Genomic DNA, 18,859 nt, shown 5'->3' with positions numbered 1-18,859 from the left:
GTCCGATTTGGGTGGAAGCTGGTAGCTCCTTGTTTCTGATGTAAAGTGCACATCAAGACTTTTCCCAATGTAGATGAACACATTTCTCAACTTTTTGCGCCAGTCTTTGATAAACTCACAATTTTCTTGGATGTAACAGATTGCTTGGATAGGATTCGAGCTGGAAGACAGAATCCTATCCAATATATCGGAAGAAATCGTTGTAACATTACAAATTGGTTAGCACATATATTAAATAACAAATAGGAAATATTCGTCACAATCATTGAAAGCTTTTGATAGCTTTTGTCTGTTTTCGGGCGTAAGCAGATTACCTCGCGTGTGGAATGTTCATAATGTCTAATGAAATTGAAACCACTCCCATCTCCGGTAAATAAGTTAGGGGATACCCTTATAAAACCACTTCCAAAATAACGTCTCCCAGGCTATGTTAGTAGTTGGAAAGTTAACCGTACTTAGATAAATGGACCACTTTGTCTATAGATGAACGGCAAACTTCAACTTAAATCAAATAGTGTTAAGTGGCTTTTGCAAAGTTGAGACTCTGAGACTCTATATATCATGAATCGGTATATCGGAATGTTAATTTCCCTATTAATTATGGAAAGTACCTTAACAAGTTGAACTTTTTACTTTTATTGCTGCTTATAATTGTTTACTATTTGAATAAGTAATCTGCCTGGTTAGTAGCTTGAAAATATTTGTTTTGTGTGTAGTGAAAAATTGAAAAAAAAATTGAAAATTGATACCTTTATCTTCAAAGGGTCAGTGGTAGCCAATTACTTTAGGCGTCCGACTCGTATTTACCTTCTGGATTCGAATTTCGGCACAGCCCTTGAAATTTTAATTGATCATAGTATAAAATAGTTTGAAACCGTATTGAAACCTCATCCGCGACACCCAACGGGTAGTTGGATTTAACGTCCTCATGTATAACTTTTATTTTTAATGGGATCGAAATTAAATTAAGTCATTAAGCAAGGCCCTCGCGTTGTACCATATTTTACTAATAATGAAAGGAAGAAGTACTATTCTGGAAACTTAAAGATTTCTTCATTTTACACACTACCTGTTCTTAAAAATCGGTTTAACGTTCTTCCTCAGCGTGGTTACTGCTGTCCTTGACACGTTCTCCGTCAACCCTCTCGTTGGGCTATTTTAGAGAGATGCCACGAGCCTAAGCGTCTCGGGAAAACGAATTTTGGATTCCAGGACACAAAGGACTGGAGGGTAACGATAAGGTTGACGAATCGGCTAAGGACAGAACCTCCGAACTTAACCGCCGCGATCATCCTCTGATGATAAAAATGCAATAAAAGTGGTATTGCCGGCCGGCCAGATCGGTAAAGAAGCGCTCCCGTATAAAGACCTGACTCGCAGAAAAAGGGCCACCCTCATCATACTAATAAGCCATGCGTGGGTGACACACCTTTTGGACCAAAGTCCGCTTAAGTGTCCAGCATGTAGCGAAAGGTTGCTTAATTGGTCCCACCTAATTGAAGGATGGAACTCCTTGATTGCATGAGATAGAGCGCGATAGAGAGTGCGCAGGAATGCCACCCGATATGAGAATTGTGCTTGGACGGCAGGAGGTGTCTAGGTCCCCTGTACCGATTTGTGAAGGAAATAGGGTTGTTTTATTGTACATAGTAATGTTTTTTGAGTGAAGAACGTGTGAATAAATTTGTTGACGTGAACGTGTAGTGTGAGAGAGCCGATGGCCATCGACCCTCAATTAGGTTAGTTTTGCAATAGGGGTAAAGAGTGATAGAAGAATGTCATATAGTCCATTACCCTAAATGAATGAATGTTACGTATGTAAGTAAGCATGAATTTAAGGATGCGTGAGAGTATGAATGAATTTAGAAACTGATTGCGTTGGGAACCCTGAAGTCCAACTTCGGTCTCTGGACAGATAAGACCAAAGACTTATCCCGGACTACCATACCCCGGGTGGATGATTCTCGAGACCTACCGGTAATTTAATTAAATTACAAAATCTAGAATTGCCGATAGACTGCGAGAAGTCAAGTAATATAAAGAAGGCTCAACTCTGTACACGCGTGCAGAATTGATATATAAATCAGTAATCAGTATGAGTTAAAAATACACGGGTATGGTGAAGTTGTCGACAAACAGGTTTGACTTGTCTTTCCGTTATGCAACTATTTTACTGTCAAAAACATGGAACAAAAAACAACACCATAATCTAAGTATCTTCTACATTTATTGACCTACTATGTTGTCGAATATTCTGTTTTGCTGGTCAATTTTTTACGAGACTTCTTCTTTTCCTTATAAAATCACCGATAAATAAATGCCGAATGTTTGAGCTTGGAAATATAATGTTTTACAAGAAGTTGTTGTCAAGTTGGGTCAAAATCTCCCCGTTGGAAACCAACCTGGCCCTTAATCGCAAGGGAAAATTAGTACGGGATTTATTTTTACGTCCTGGGGTAGGTTATGAGACATGCGCTCCCGATCCGAGAGAGCCCGAATGCCGTGGGTTCAGTGCTGGACCAAATCTCCAAGAGTGAAGACCCTGACATCCTCTCTTTTTCCGTCGGTACGTCTTTACTTAATTTTTGCAAAAATATAATATTGTCATGCGTAAATGAAATATTTTTTGTGATTTTGTTTTAATTATATATTTTTTAAAGGGTTCAAAAATTTAAAGGAAAACGCATCACTGTTTAAATTTAAAAAAAAAATCATTTAGCTTCCTAACTAATGCAATAAATTTACATTCCTTTTATCTTAAGTTATTAATGAACGTAAAATAAATCAAATTAGTCAATAACAATATAAATATAAAACGGTCTGAAAAAGAAATTAAATTTACCAAGGCCCTTTAATTGAATAAATTAACTTGGAACTCAAACTTATTTATCCTTTATCGCAGCTTTTCTGTACAAAAACGAAATATAAAAAATGCTTATGTAATCAGAATGTACGTAAATTAAAGGAGATTTGATTGTTTTATTTAATTTTGGTCGTTAATTTCTACCATTACAAACGACTTTTAACTATTTTAGTGACATTTCATTTTAAGTATTTTTTTTTAGTTGGACGGAAAATTCTCTTCACTCTTCTAGGGAAATGATACAACCACAGCCATGTTTTTCAGTTGTTCTATGCTAGGGGATTGTTAAATATTATTTGAATCGGTTTGAGTTGTCGAAAAGCAAAATAACCAGTTTTAGATTTATTATAAAAGAAGAAGAAGAAAAATAAAAATAAAAAATAAATACACAACAATGCGTATTAAACTGAAACCATTATATCATCACAGAAAAATCAAATGCTGTAATATTCAAAGTAATTAATTTATTATCGAGCAGAGAAAAGTTAAATTTTTAAAAAAAGCGTACTTTGCGCCAATTAATTTTGGTGGCTGAAATTACAATTGTAATACTATGCGGGGTTATTCATTGTGAGATGCAAAAACCAACTTGAGCGATAGTGGACTGCCACAAAAAGTATTTTTCCATCTGATTCCGTTGACAAAATACGATTTCACAAAAATAAACATATTTTCTCTGTTAACTCTGGATTTTTCATCGAATTTGAGATAGTTTTTTAATTGGTAGATGGTTCAATCGCACAAATTTATAAATTTTAAACATCGGAAGATCTTTGAAGAATTTCAACAACTCACTACGCTGTGAATTAAAACTTCTAAAATTTTAAAAATTCCGCAAACACTGCTTCATTTAATAAACTTTTGAATTCTATGCTCGGTAGGATCAATACAATTTCTTTTTTGAGGTGCATGGTAGATCAACCCCTTCCTCCCGAAACAAACCATTTTATCTATCAATGTGTTAGGTGTAAAAAGGATGATTTATTAAGTACTGAAAAATTGATAACCGAATGAAAACAGCTCAATGGATGTTCCCATGTTTTGGATTGGTGTTTCTTTATCGAAATAAGAGTTGACTATCAGCCTTACTGCAAAATAAATTTAAAAAAGTGTGTATGATGTAAATTCATTTCAAAAATTTTGAGAATTGGTTCAATGTGACAGTAAAGAATTGAGGAAATGTGCTTGGCAAGCGTGAGGTATGGTATGGTATGGTATGGTAGAAAAGGATACTAGGAAGCGGGGTTTGCACTCCCCGGGCACTGCAGCCTTCTGGCTTATTGTACCTTCCCAGTTCCCTAGTTTAGTCAATAGACTCAATCCTTCTTCTCAGAAGCATCAAGTCATTGACTGTTATTGCTGCAATTTGGTTCCCTGTGTCTTTTTCGTACGCTAGGTTAAACCTCCATTGAGCTGTTGCTTCGCATTCGAAGATGATATGAGTGGCTGTTTCCTCCTCCTCATTACATAATCTGCAAATGGGGTCATCGCTGTANTCCGCTACCACATTCCACAGCAGAGGCGAGAGTATTCCTCCCTGTGGACACCCCCTCGCCACCACTGCTTCTACTTTTTCGTGGAACATGGAGACCTGCACTTTCCTGCTTTTTAGCATTGATTCTATCCATCTACAGCAGGTTTCGTCTGTTCCTCGCTGTTTGAGTGATGTAACCATTGCTTCGAAAGGAGTGTTGTTAAATGCTCCTTCGATGTCCAAGAAGGTTCCTAATGCTGTTTCTTGGTTGTTCAGTGAATCTTCTATCTGTATTGTTAGTTGATGTAGTGCTGATTCACACGATTTTCCTTTCTGATAGGCATGTTGATGTTTATGAAGGGGTTTTTCTTGTAAGGAGTTGCCCCTTACATGTTTTTCAACCAGCCTTTCAAGTGTCTTGAGTAGAAAGGAAGCGTGAGGAGTAATGGATTTTCGAAAATGTTCTATTATCGGGTGAGTACCGAGTTTCGTAAATGTATTGTTGCTTTAATGGAGATTTTTTATTCCATTTACACAGAGTAGTTTTTTAAAATTATAATCTGTGGCATTTAGTTTTTCGTGTAATTAAAATTTTGACATTATAAAGAATTAAGTTATCTCCGTCGCTTAAAATCTTGATTTTCCCATGATATACGTAATTTTGGGGTTTTTGATCTACCATAATCCTAAAAAAATGTTGTATTGTTCTTACAAGCATACTATTCGTAAAACATAATTAATGAAGCACTTTTATTAAATTCTTCAAAGATCTTCCAACTATTGTTTATTATTATTATTTTTTGATTTTATTTATTTATTTTTTTAAAGCTTCCATTCAAGAAGCTGATAAAAATACTAGGCCTTCCGCGAACATCAATAAATACAGTTTTTATATAACGGTAATGTGATAGAATTATTGAAAAGTCATTTAGGAAGTAAGTGAATAGGGGAAAAATAAAAGATTAAAACTTCCTGTAATATCCCTTCAAATACCATTATTCCTTCGTAGGAAAGGGGCACTAGTCTACAAACATAACTGTTTTATCCTACAAATTTCTAATGATATGTAATAATGTTTGACTAATTCTACAATGATACTATAGGTTTGCCATAGTTTATTATTTTTGGCACTAACGAATGCTGTCATTTAATAAAAAAACTAAAAACAAACTGCAAAGATTTTCATCTCAAATTTAATTAACTACTACCGATATTATAAATTTGTTAACAAGACATGTTATTCCTTTTTTGTAAAAAGAAGACATTCCGAAACAAACAGAAATTCCTTGCAAAGACTTATTGAATGAATAGAATATACTATATTCTATATATATATTATATTCTATTATATATTCTATATATATTATATATAATATATTCTATGAATAGAATATTCAAATTAATACAACAAATACATCACATTTAAAAGAAAAGTAATTTCGATTATATTAATTCATTTTGAAATAAAACAAGAATTTTCTATCTATATCTTTTAAACAAAAAAAGACTTTATTATTATTTTTTAATAGAAGGGATTTCTCATTTTTGTAGTTATATAATCTGTATTTCCTCTACCCACAGTCGACATTGTATATCTGTTAATAGGCCCATTTTTTAAAGTGATATATTACTGAAACATGTACTAAGTGCACCTGTTAAAAGTTGTAAATTCCTTTCTGCTGTGTTTAGAATATTAAGGTAGTTTCAGACTAGTTTGTAGTTGACTTCGTACGTTTGAACAGCTTTAACATGTTCACCGCGGAATCTATTTTGTTTTTTTAATTTACCAGGGGGATATGTTTTGACAGATTTGAAAGAACTGAGAACTTGACGCCAAGATGGCTTCCTATACCTGGTGAAACAACTCACGTCATCCGCATTGAACGTGTGTTATTATTAGCTGCCTGGCTACCTTATAAAATTATTATTGTTGTACCCTTGAAAAGTTTGTTATTGATTTTATGCGCACATGTTTCCATAGCTAATAATTCAGCTTAAATGATAATTGCACTGGTTTCTAGCGCCATGTGGTGCTCATGTTTTGGCCCTATTACGCCCAGTTCAGTCTCCTTCTTTCAGCCTTACTCTACAGAATAGGAGAACTTAAGTTTTCTTAATTTATCTCCTTATTGTGCTCTCTCTTCAATTTTTATATTTCAATTTACAAATCTAATATTATATTTGATATGTCAAAAAATCTTTGGACCATGTCAGTTAACTCAGTCAAACTGTTTTCTATAAATAGCATTAGGTCAGTGCTGTCTTACTACGACGGATTCTCAGTCTCTTAGATGCCACCATCGTTTTGACATAAAATAATATGTCATAAGAAAATAATTCATTCCTGGTAAAGCCTTATTGAATTAATTCAGTCAATCGAACTTTTCTAATTATTGTTAATACACAAAACATAAAAGATAAATACCCTACAATTTGCAAAAGTGTACATTGAATTTATTAATTTTGCACTGAAACCAGAAACTCATGACTTGATAATTAAAAAATATTACTTATTCCAAACTAAAACCAATTCCTCCTAAAATCAGTCTTATCGAACTTAACAATTAATTAATATAGTCCAAGGACTGCAGGCGTTTAAACGTCAAAAGTTTTAATTAATTCAGTCATGGGAAAATTCATATTTGACTTGAACACTTCATACGAGATTTTATACCTGAAAATCTTCCGGTTCCCAATAGCGATAAGTAGAACAACGTACTAAACAAACGGATGCGAAACCAAGCAGAGAAGAGGTCTCGTCAGTTGAAAAAAAAAAAAAAAAAGGGAAAACTATTTGATAAATTGAGTCTGGTTTATTGGTGGCTTTAAAGGGGGTATGCTATTCTTGTGGTGCCATATGGATTTATTCATGAGAATAAAAGCGCATTTGTGTCAGTATGAAATAGTTGGTTCAAAATTTATATTATTTACATCTATATTGTATTGTTCCCAATTAACATATGTTTTGTATTTCACCTAAGCCTGCAGATAAATCGATTAAAGGTCCAAATGTAAGCAAAAAAGACGTATTTTCTAAAATACTTTATTCCTCACCGCTCCTGACGGCATCAACAAATTACTTTAATTTAGGATAAATGGGTAGGATTTAGGATAGGTGTGTTGGCCGTATAGGATACGCGGACGTAATTTATAATTCGTGTTCAGATTGGAAGGGTGTTTGATGTCTTTTATTGTAAATTTAATTTGTAACTTATTTATGTTAAAAAGCACAGAATTCAATAGAAAAAATATGCAGCAGGGGGAGGAATTGAAATTCCAGCCCTCATTGGACGTTTTTAAAATATTTTGTGGACTTTTTCCATCATTAATAATATTTTTAAAGTCTTGATGAAGGGGGTGAAATCGAAGAAAGAACAGTGACTTCTTTCAAGTTGGTTTTATCCTGACTATTAATATAAACTTAAAAAGATTGTGATACCAAAGAGAAAACGCTAGCACCTCTTTTCAGCAATTAATTTTGCTTAACTTTTTTCGAAAATATTAAATCAGCATTATGCAATGTAATTTCTGTAACAAGCTCAACTTTTCCAACAAAGAATATAAGAAATCCGTTCTTTAAAAAAATGTCACGATAAATTCTCCAGGTGAGATGAGAAACCATGCCAGAGCTTAAGAATGATACATCATCTCCCTGAGAGATATTAAACCTTCAAGTGAGATTTTATTAATGCGTTTTAGTGGGAATTGTTGCTCTGTTTATCTGCCTCTAATCATGATTTATGACTACTGGACAAACCGTTTTGAGTTTTATCACACACAAAATGATATATTACTAGTTTTAATGTATCATGTGTGATTCAATTCAGTATAAATATATTCCCGTTTTATGGTGAAATAAAAGACACTGGGCCAAAACAAATGCTATATTATTTTCTCCCACTCGTAAGACTGTCCGACATAAGAAATAGTGCTAAATATATTAATTTTATGGCTATAAAAAGCTTTTTAATAATAATAAGTTGTATTTGACAGTCAGAGGTCATCTTGCTTGATACTTATTATCTCTTAATTCACTTTTATTTATCAAACATTTGCATTACTGTCAGTAATAATTCTTCCTTCAAAGCTATACCTATCCTAAAAACCACAGATGTATACAATTTATATTTTAAAAATATGAATATGCTTGCTGATCATTAGACTCGATTCTTCACCCAGACCTGCTCGCATTCAAGTTTAAAAAATTGATTATAAAAAAGAAGACTTTTACTGGATTTTGTCAGCTAGGCTAGTATGTTAAAACATCAAGGTTGGTCGTTTTTGCATAACTAATGAAATTTGCACCGTTCGAAATACTTCCATTGCAATTTTCCTTTTTTCCTCTCACTATTCTTTTTGAAGCCAAATCGGAAAAAAATTAAACAACTACAAAAAAATCACCATTTACTCATTTGCATAGCAGTTATCACTGTATCGCTGAATTTGAATCTTCAGAACAAAAACTAGGTTATAATATACGTTTTCATACTATGGCTGGGCAACTGTCGGTCAGCAGAATGTAAGCGTCAGCATTCTAACGGTAAAAATCACTAAGAAGATGTTGAGTTCTTAGAAAATACACTTACAAAGATTAGGCTTGCGGTTTATTTATTATTTTTACCTATGCATTTTGTTCTGTTCCACAGGTCCCTCTTCAGCGCTTTAAGAAGGTGAAACATAAAAGGCGTACGTGGTACTTAGCTTTATCTTATGCAGGGTGATTCACTAAACGTGTGACAAAGTTCGTCAGGTGCTTCTACACCTTAAATCTAACAAAAAAGATTCATATGAAGTATGGTCCTATTCAGTTTCATTCATATGAACAACTCTTTCGCCGATATTCAACATTTTATGGTTTTTTTTTCTTTCAACTTTCTACGGTTTTCGTCATAAATCTACTCGTAGCTCTAACTGTTCATCTTAGAAAAATCGAAATGAAAACAATGAAAAAAGAATTAAATTTCCATTACGAATGCCCCCTTGTACAATTTTTAATTTGTGCCAAATATAAAATTTGCAAAAATAAACTTGCAATCAGGTTTCTAGGGGTAAACCCTCTATAATTACAACGAAAGAAAATACATAAATTTTATTCTAAATAGGGAAAAAAGCGGTAACGGTTTGAAAAAAAGGGAGGTTACTTTCACAGTTCAACTTTTTCTCCTGGGCTAAATTTATTACCCAACTTTAACTTAATAAAAAAACACGAAACGAAAGAAAAATTAAGTAAAACTCATAAAAAGGAGACAATAAACATAGCGAACAATCAAAGCAGAACAAAATATCAGTACGGTCAAAAAAAGGACAACACTGAAAATATATTCTAACTTATATAAATATATTCCAACTTTAATCTAATAAAAAAGGACAAGAAAAGGAAAATGCAATGTACAAATAAAACAAAACCCCATAGAAAAGAGACAATAAATGTAGTGAACAGCAAAACAGAAATATACGTTGAATTTTCTTTCTTTTTATGTGTGTGTGTGTTTTTGTATTGGGTTGAATATTGGGTCATGGTTCGTACAAACATTTTTGTTGTATTTGAGGTGTAAAAGCACCTGATAAACTTCGTTAAACAAGTAGTGAATCACCCTGTATAGTAACTTTTAAAAGCCCCCAAAAGGACCTGTGGAACAAGTCAAATTGGATAGACAAAAATAATAAATTACAAGGCTGATCAGGGATAGTTTATTTTTAACCATTTATAACACAGTACTCATTCACAACCAAAATTCTTGTTTATTATTTCTTTATTTTAACTATTTCTTTGGCGTACACTAGTATTGTAGAAAGAATTTTCTTGCTCAAAAAATTTTTTACTATGCATATGTGAAAGCGGACTCTCCAACTAGCCTACTTCCCGAGTTCTCTGTAAATACTTATTAATTACTCATCACAGATAATTTTAGACTAATAAATAAGAAATCCAAAATTTTAAGTCTTGTAAGCTTTTATTGTTAAAATGAACAACAGCTGTTAATGGATTTATTCTGAAAATTTTAAAATTCAAAATTATGTACAAATAAAAATAGCTTCATTATAAGCTATTATGTATATGATAAATCAAAAAGATGAGAGAGGAAAGGAAATAAATATTACCCTTTTTTTAAATATGGGACAAGCAAATTTGTTAGGGGACTGAAAAGGGCTCCGTCCCTAGTAATGGGGAATAAATTACCACATGCTGGAAAAATAATACCTTGTTATTAAGATTAAAAAAGGCAAAAAGAAAAAATTAATTAAGCACAGGGAATTATTACAACAAAAAGCAATAATAAAAAAATGAATAAAACCGAAAGAAAAACCAAATTGCCAGTCCACTTACACTTTTGATAATAGAAGCACGGCTCTAATATAGATTTGTTATTTATTATTACAAAATTGTTCAATCGTGAGTAAGAAAAAAATTCCTTACCAAAAAATCTGACAAGAGAAACGGAGCGTTTATACAGCAGGGATTAGTAGTAGCCGGATGAACGGTGGGATGTATAGGTCTCACCTTTCAAAATCCTCTATTTTGCCAATCAAATTCTTAAGTTCGTTATTGTTCTCGCCCTTTTCAAACCCTTGTCAAACTAGATCAAAAGAAAACCGATAATTTTTTAAGCAGGATTTGTGGTAGGGCCTACCCGTCCCAATATCCTAAAGGTTAAAGCGTTCAACATTTTTCCTTTTCACCCTAGTTATGAAAAAATACAAACAAGAGCGAAGTGGAAGAAGGAATTAGCTAAAGATATCTATGATTTGCTTTGTGAAAAACCTAACTGGAGACGGTGAAAATTGGCGTTTTTAAGAAAGCATGGGGTAAATGTGTTTATTTGAATGAATGCTGGATCATAAAGAAGTACTGAATCCAGAATTCGTTATAGAAATGCTTTTTCTCCAGCTTTCACGGCTCAGCCATTATGCTAATCCATTATGACCGGCCATTTTTGCCAAAGTAATGGACTGACACACACACTTTTGTTCTTTCCTTCACGTTTTCCTGTACGATCTCTCTCTCTCTCTCTCTCTCTCTCTCTCTCTCTCTCTCTCTCTCTCTCTCTCNTCTAGGCTTTTCTTGAAAAGTTAAGTATTTTCATTAGTTTATTCTTATTTTCGAGTTTGTGTTTACTTAATTTTTATTGTTAACTATGATGCTTATTTTGTTTCTTTAATATATTGCATACTTGCATTAGAAGATAACTTCACCCTAAGAAAAATCTTTTCTGCAGCTTTCAAGGCTTAGCCATTATGATTATCACTGGTTATTTTGCTATAGTAAAATACTGGCACATAGACGATTTTTTTATTCCGTACTCACGCTCTCTCCTTTAATAAATCAATAATCAATTTATTCACTCACTCGCACACCCTGAGTGGTAGGTCACGGAGCTATTGTCTTTGTAGTCGTAGAGGAAGATTATTGGGAAGATATCGGGAGGAAACTTATTGCACATGTGGATTTGACTGGGTTTAGAGATTAGTTTTGAGTTTTATATAGCTGGATCTTGCAACTTCTTTAATAAAGGGAACATTTAGGTTGTTATGGAAGTTATGTAATCCGTTATAATAAAAGTCCAAAAAAAAAACTTTATTTATAATAACGAATACAATTTTATACAACAAGTATATCGGCCAACAACTAGCATAACACTGCGTCTAGCATAAGACTAAGAGTAAGACTTAATAGAAGACTAACGGAAGACTGTCGGCCCTAGCGCCTGAGCCCTATTTATATGGAAGTGAAGTTTGCTGACTCAGATGCTGTGGATTCTGGAAGACGGTACCATAACTTGGATAATGTTATGGAAACCGGATGAGGCGTTCAGAATGGATCTAAAGATTCGTGATTGTAGGGTCTGGCTGAACCCCCAATTCTATTTTCAGTATTATCAGTATCGACCACTTTTCACTCACATCACTCTGGATCGCGGTATAGTCTTAATTTGCTTTTGATCTAGTGTTCCTCTAGTTCTGTGACGTATACTATTCCAGTTAGTAGCGGATTACGTTTTCGGTAGGAAGGGGAGTATGATTATAACAGATTGGAGGTATGTTTGAAGGTTATGTTCAAATTTTGTGGTATTATTTGTTTCGTTATATTTTGGGGAGATGTAGGTTCCCTAGGAGTTTGAGAATGGCAGTGTCATCATAATTATTAGCAGTACATATACTGCATGGTATGCTACCCTGAGAGAGAGCCCGGGTCCGCCTTGTAGAAAAGAGAATCCCTGTAAAGTACCTGCCAGCCAGTTAAGACTTAAGGAGTTGAGGATGAGTAATTGTGCAATGACCTAAAGTTTCCAAATTAAACCCACGTGCCAGATTCAATTGAAAGCCTACTCGAAAGCAAGGATGACCCTTGAGCAGCATTCAAGGAAGGAAGAGATGATGGCCAAAACACAAAGGCACTGTTGTAAAAGAAAATGTTGATGCGTAAATCCAAAATGGATGGTCGGGGATTATATTACAAGATTCGTGTACGGGGAATATTACTTACAAAGGAGTTTTTCAAGAAGTTTACCAAGAATCGGCAATAAACTGATAGGACGGTAGAAATTCGGAAGATAGTGTGGTTTGTTTGGTTGACATCTGGAAGTGTGCTGTACAGAGAGTTGCATTATAAAGGGTAGTCGACTTCTTTTTAAGAGTTTACAAATGATTAAAAAGAAATGACGTCAAATCCAGGAACGTTCTGGACGGGTAGAAAGAAGTTAACGATATTTTCGGACATTTCTATTTCAAAACTGAAAAGGAGAAAGACATCAATAAAATATTTAAGAAATATTTGCTATTTCATTATTAAAAATAATGTTTTTAAAATAAAAATTAGAATCTTTTCCGTGATTCATGCGCGGAATGTCAAATGCTACTTAGTTATCCCAGAGTAGGTATACCCTTGTCATTTTACTGGTCTAGAATTCGTTGTTACGGTCCACGTATTTAGAAGAAAACGTCAATCCGAGTGGATAATTTGAACGAATGATCAACCCAGTTTTTGAAAGTCGGTGTTTCCGTCCGACAATTTTCAAACTCCGTATTCCGTGATGATGGTTCTCGTGGCGTTTCGCCTAATTGGATCGTATATCGTTACCTGTGAACATGTATTCCCGCTGGTCGATATCAACGGTGTACCGGCCGATGAGCAGTTTCCTTTTCCAATTTTTTCCACCTGTTTTACAGAGAAATAAAATTTCTTTATTTGTTATAAACGAACTTTTGCTTATAATAATTCATTTTCCAGATAAATTCTGGTTTATCATGTAGATGAATCAATTTTTTTTAAAAATGATCAGGTCTTTTTGACAGAATGGATTTGTTATAACCTAAACGTTTTTATTGTTTATAGGTATTGAAGAAGCAGATATAAAACCAGTTTTTAGTTTGAATGGGGTTCTGAAAAGTGTAGTTTCTTTAACAATTTTGAGAAAATTAGGTCTTAGGATAGTTGTAGGTCACCCCTCAGAGGGTTATACATTGTTTTTGTTTTGTTTTTTCTGTGTGTGTGTGTGTGTGTGTGTGTGTGTGTGTGTGTGTGTGTGTATGTGTGTGTGTTTTTATGCATTGTGTCCCGTATCCGAGAGTGGTCTATACACCATATCCGCCACCTGGGAACGCGCCTGACCACTTTAGCATCGAATTGAAAAACCCGAAATAATTTATTGCTCAATCACTTTTTCGCTATACACGGTAGTTTGTTTTTATCATCCGGTCAAGGGAATCGGCATTGTGTGTGATTCTCAATCAAGCTGTAAAAGTGTTTTGACATTTTGACCGTTGCAGAGTCTTTGATAAGCGCGTGCGCTTCAGACTTTAACGACCGCGGAGCCTCTTCAATCGTCCTTCCTTGAGAAGTACGGCAACTTTAGAAGGGCTGTTGAACCATTCCAATTTGCTCGAGTATACAACGATTCTAACCCTCTGGTGTTTTTCCTTTAAAAAAAACTATTGCCTTGTTTTATGTACGAGAAGATCGTATATAATTTTTCTGAAGATCTTGCTTGAATGTAAATATGAACCAATCAAAATCAAGTTAAACTTTTCAAATTCCAGGAGAAATGTTATCCACTAACCGCAAAATTATCGCTACTGTGGATTTGCTTGAATATAGAGATTGATTTACAATTGCGCCTCTCAGTATAAATCAGTCTTTGATGATTGATTGCTTTTCTTAATAAAACATAACTATTCGGAGATCGTGAGATGCGGTCTGGTGTGATGTAGGTTTAGAAAAACATTTTCTTTATCGTGCAAACGTTTCGATCTTTATTGAGATCATCTTCAGGGTCTGAGATTTACAAACATTGTTTACATTTAACAAATACATGTAGGATGTAGAAAAAGTGAATTTAAACAATGCTAGAAATTGTAGACTCAATCAAAGTATTTCTACTCACTCAAAGTGTTTGTTTTCTGCGTAATTGTGCCATTCTTGTGTGTCATGTTGAGTGTGCCAGTGAGATATTGCTCTTTGTTGTTTATATACGTTGGAGGGTGGGGAAGGAAGTCGGTACAGAAAGACATTTTTATATGAGGAGTCGGCTTCTTTGATGTGAAAGAGCCGACATTGAGAAAAAACGTTGGTATTGGTCCGGACAGATCATCATTTCAGGATTATATAGACGGGGATAATTATGGAAAAGAAAGCCAAATTGTTGAAAAATTAGACGATGTAGAAATGTTTGATGTGTGGAATGTGATGATTGCTTTATATGTTATATTATATGTGTGTATTATAATCACCACACTTAAAACATAACTTTACGGCAAAATTTATGTTCTTTGGTTTGAACCAACATGTTAAAGATGTTTAGTTTAACTACTTGAAACAGTAAGTAAACATGTGAGAAGGCACATAATTCTGTCGGTTCATTTGAATTACTTAAAATCGCGGTTGTTCTCGACTACTAGCTCCCATTGGCAGGAAAGCTCGAACACGTGTCTTACAGCCCCCTATTCTATGGGCCATGACCAGCCAACGCATTGCACCAAAATGGCTATCATATGCCAACAAGGTGGCCATGGGCTTGGCCCCATACATTTTGCCAGTGAATGGTCCAACCCTTGGGCCAAGGTTGGGCCTGCATGGTCTATAGTTGCTTACTTATCCTCCTATGCCGTGATGGATCGAGGTTGAGGAAATCGCTGATGCACCTTTGTGTTGGCTAGGTTCTATATTTACTATTTATATGTTATTGGCAGAAACCTTTTTGGAAACAACAAACGATGGCCGACAAAATTGTGACCCAGTGAATGGACACGTCATCTTTCTAATGCGCTCTTTGTTCGCGCATTTTGGCCCCCTTTGATCTGTTTAATGAGACTGCTCTCAAACCCAATGTTCCCAAACATCATTTCCAACTTTGCCCAATATGAGGCTACAGGCTATGCCACCTCTACACTATTTGGGCCATGGTGACGAGGGGCCATATTTTTCGACCAACTATCAACATAAAATTTTATTAAAAACTGAATTCCCACTTTTATAGTTTTTCTTTGTAAGTATTTATTCATTATGAAAAAGTAAAACAGCATTGCACTTTTTTATGATGAAGATCACAGGATTTTTCTGACGGGGCAGATTTTTTAAATAATATGCATTTCAAATACCGTATTCTTCCGTATTCTTGATGGCGATTTAAAGCAAAATAACGCTTCATTGTTGTAACACAGGAGATAAAATTCGCATTGTACATACAGCAGCAGACATCATGTGGAAAATCAAAGGCCGGATTTGACCCGAACAATGTGTCGCATTTACTAGGGAGTAGCATTTTATCAACAATTCCCTTTTGAGCTAGGGAAGATAAATTTCTACAAATACCGTTGTTAACAATAAATATTAATTAATAATTATTTTGATTTTTTAAACGCAAGGTTTGCTCGTCCTGACAAAATGTATACCCGTGTCGCAAACCCAAATAAATTACTTAACATGTGTGTTTTTTTTAGTAACCGGTTGTTAAATAATTTCTCGGACTCGTGAGGAGCGGTCAAAAAGGTCAAGTTCTTGACCGCTCCTCACGAATCCAAGGAATTACCTAACTTGGTTAAAGGAATATCAAATAAAACACACAATAAATAATGATTATGAATCAAAAAAGGAAATTAAAGAGAATATAGAAAACATTTTACAGTATAGCCCTGGGACAAAGCAGCATGCATAAATCGAAGATCCAATATCTCAGGGTGATAAATATTTTTAATTGTACATACATTTTTATACTTTCGTGTAGGATATATATATTATTTATTGGAACGAATGTATTTATTAGCATGATTGGCAGGGCTAAAAACCCGAGTAATATCGAGTGCTCTGGAGCAGTGTGATTGAATTGTGGTGCCTACATGTTATTTATTAGCGTGAATGGCAGCCCTTATCTCCAATTACTCCGAGAAATTTCGAGAACTCTAGGGCAGTGTGAATAAAATGTGGTTTATGAATGTTATTTATTATCGTGAATGGCAGGGCTTATCCTAATTAACACGAGGGATATGGAGTCCTCTTGGGTAGTGTGAATGTAATTTATGAGCGTCAATGGAAGGGATTATCCCCAATTACCCGAGGAATATCGAATACCCTTGGGTATAGTAAATGAATGGGCTCATCCAAGTTAAGTAATCGCTCAAAGAAGAAATTTTAAAAAAGAAGAAACTTTGTTGTCAAAACTGTACAATGTTTAATTTTAAACCGACAGAGTGACGGGCAGAAGGCTATCGTAAGAGTAAGGCAAGGATATTTGGGGATTAGGGTTTTTATACTAGTTTAAAGAAATTCTGATTAAGATGATGGGCGGCCGTCTGGACCCGCCAGACTTGCTGACGTGTTGGTCTGAGAGGCGTTTGGTTGCTCCATAACTTCCATGTTGGCCCGACGATTCTAGCACTCTGGGGTAGTGTGAACAAAGTCTGGTGTGTGATGTAACTTATTAGTGTGAATGTATCATCCCCAATTACCACTATTCTGGTGCAGCGTGAATGCTAACGACAATATCAGGACAATATATATATAACATTTATTATGTTATTGTGTATGTGTTTGTTAATCGTGTTATTTTATCGTTATTTTCTCTTTAAATAGCAAGGCCCTGAAAGTCAGAAAAGCTATCTACAGAAATATTAGACTGCTACCGTTAATATCAAAGGATAAAATGTGAAAAAAAATACAATACTTCATCGAATATAGATTTTAAGTTTTGATATTTCCTTATGCGTCTGCTGGATGATAATCCAGTTATTCATTATTTTAGTCCGCCTTTATTCGCTGTTTTGGTTTGTGTTTAAACTTTTCGCAATCTTCTGCGGTGAGTCAGTGTGAGTTCTTTTTATTCTGGCCCTTTCATAAGTTCATAAAACGTTGAAAGAGAGTGTCTACATTTTTTGTCGCGCCTTGAATCTACATGCAAAACGCATCTGACAGAGGGTATGAAGCAAAAAAAAAATCACAATTTTAATATAGATTTGAAATATTTTGAAATATAAAAATATTAGAAAACGTTTAAAGATTCATTCTTCTCCTACTCGGAATTAAATTAAAAGACGTAATATCTCAGATTATAGGAGGCGTGATGAAAGAGACAATTTTTATCCCGCAAATAAAAGAAAATGAAAGCGATTCCAGAAAAGAATAAGGGGCTGCGAGAGAAATATCTGTAAAGCCCCATAAGACAATTTACCCCAACCATCCAAAAAAGATCATTTTTTCTTTTTCTTCACCATCTTTTGCCTTCTTTTTCTTAAGAATAGGTAGAAATATTGTATGTAAATTATATCAAAAAGTAATCAATGCTGTTATTGATCTTCTTAAAAAAAATGCTTTTATTGGGATAATTACAATAAATTTATGGGACGAAAGTTTTTAAATTTTTTTTTTCTTTTTCTTCACTACCTTTTGCCTTCTTTTTCTTAAGAATAGGTAGAAATATTGTATATAAATTATATAAAAAAGTAATCAATGCTGTTATTGTCCTTCTTAAAAAAAATGCTTTCATTGGAATAATTACAATAAATTTATGGGACGAAAGTTTAGCTTTTTAAAGAAACACACGAACATAGAAACCCACCCAACCTCTTTAATTAATAGCTCTAACAGAAATAAATTAACATAACACTCACAAGCGATAAACTAAAACAAGCTCTCGTGCACAAAATGGCAAAATAAAGTAACTCTACCAAAAACACATCTCAAAATAACCAATACATGTTATAATCTCTATTTGACACAATCGAACAACAAAACTAATCTGAATAGACACTTTGACCATCAACTTCAAGGGAAATGGTGAATAATTGCGAGATACACTACAGAAAAATTGAACCGAAACCTTTGTTGTCTTTTTTTGCTTTACACGAATACTATTTTACCATTAAAAGACAAAGACATACTTAGAATCATACTTCATAAATGTTTTGAACAAAACGTTTCTAGTTCTCAAAAATACTTCCATGAAATTAAAAACATCTTTTATTTTTCTTTTTTCTTTACCTACTGTATTCCATAGACGTAGACAACCAAAAGCACACTTTCATAAAAAGTA

The 18,859-nt window shown here is 34.1% G+C and overlaps 1 protein-coding gene across 3 annotated transcripts in view; it reads left to right on the top strand.

The window, feature by feature from the left end:
* LOC112127581 overlaps nucleotides 1-18,859 on the top strand; it is a 176,294-nt gene that overhangs the window by 11,821 nt on the left and 145,614 nt on the right. The window contains exon 1 of one of the 3 annotated variants that reach the window (XM_024228710.1): nucleotides 2,452-2,562. The exons of 1 other annotated variant lie outside the window; for it this stretch is intronic. In XM_024228710.1, the coding sequence (XP_024084478.1) occupies nucleotides 2,471-2,562 (92 nt within the window). In that variant the 5' untranslated portion in view covers nucleotides 2,452-2,470. Of the gene's footprint in view, nucleotides 1-2,451; nucleotides 2,567-18,859 lie in introns of those variants that run through there. One more of the 3 variants, XM_024228712.1, reaches the window with a different exon arrangement.

This window comes from Cimex lectularius, unplaced genomic scaffold (assembly GCF_000648675.2).
Source record: "Cimex lectularius strain Harlan isolate CLEC.00 unplaced genomic scaffold, Clec_2.1 scaffold198, whole genome shotgun sequence".
Classification (NCBI taxonomy): domain Eukaryota; kingdom Metazoa; phylum Arthropoda; class Insecta; order Hemiptera; family Cimicidae; genus Cimex; species Cimex lectularius.
This window is presented reverse-complemented; position numbering and strand designations above follow the sequence as displayed.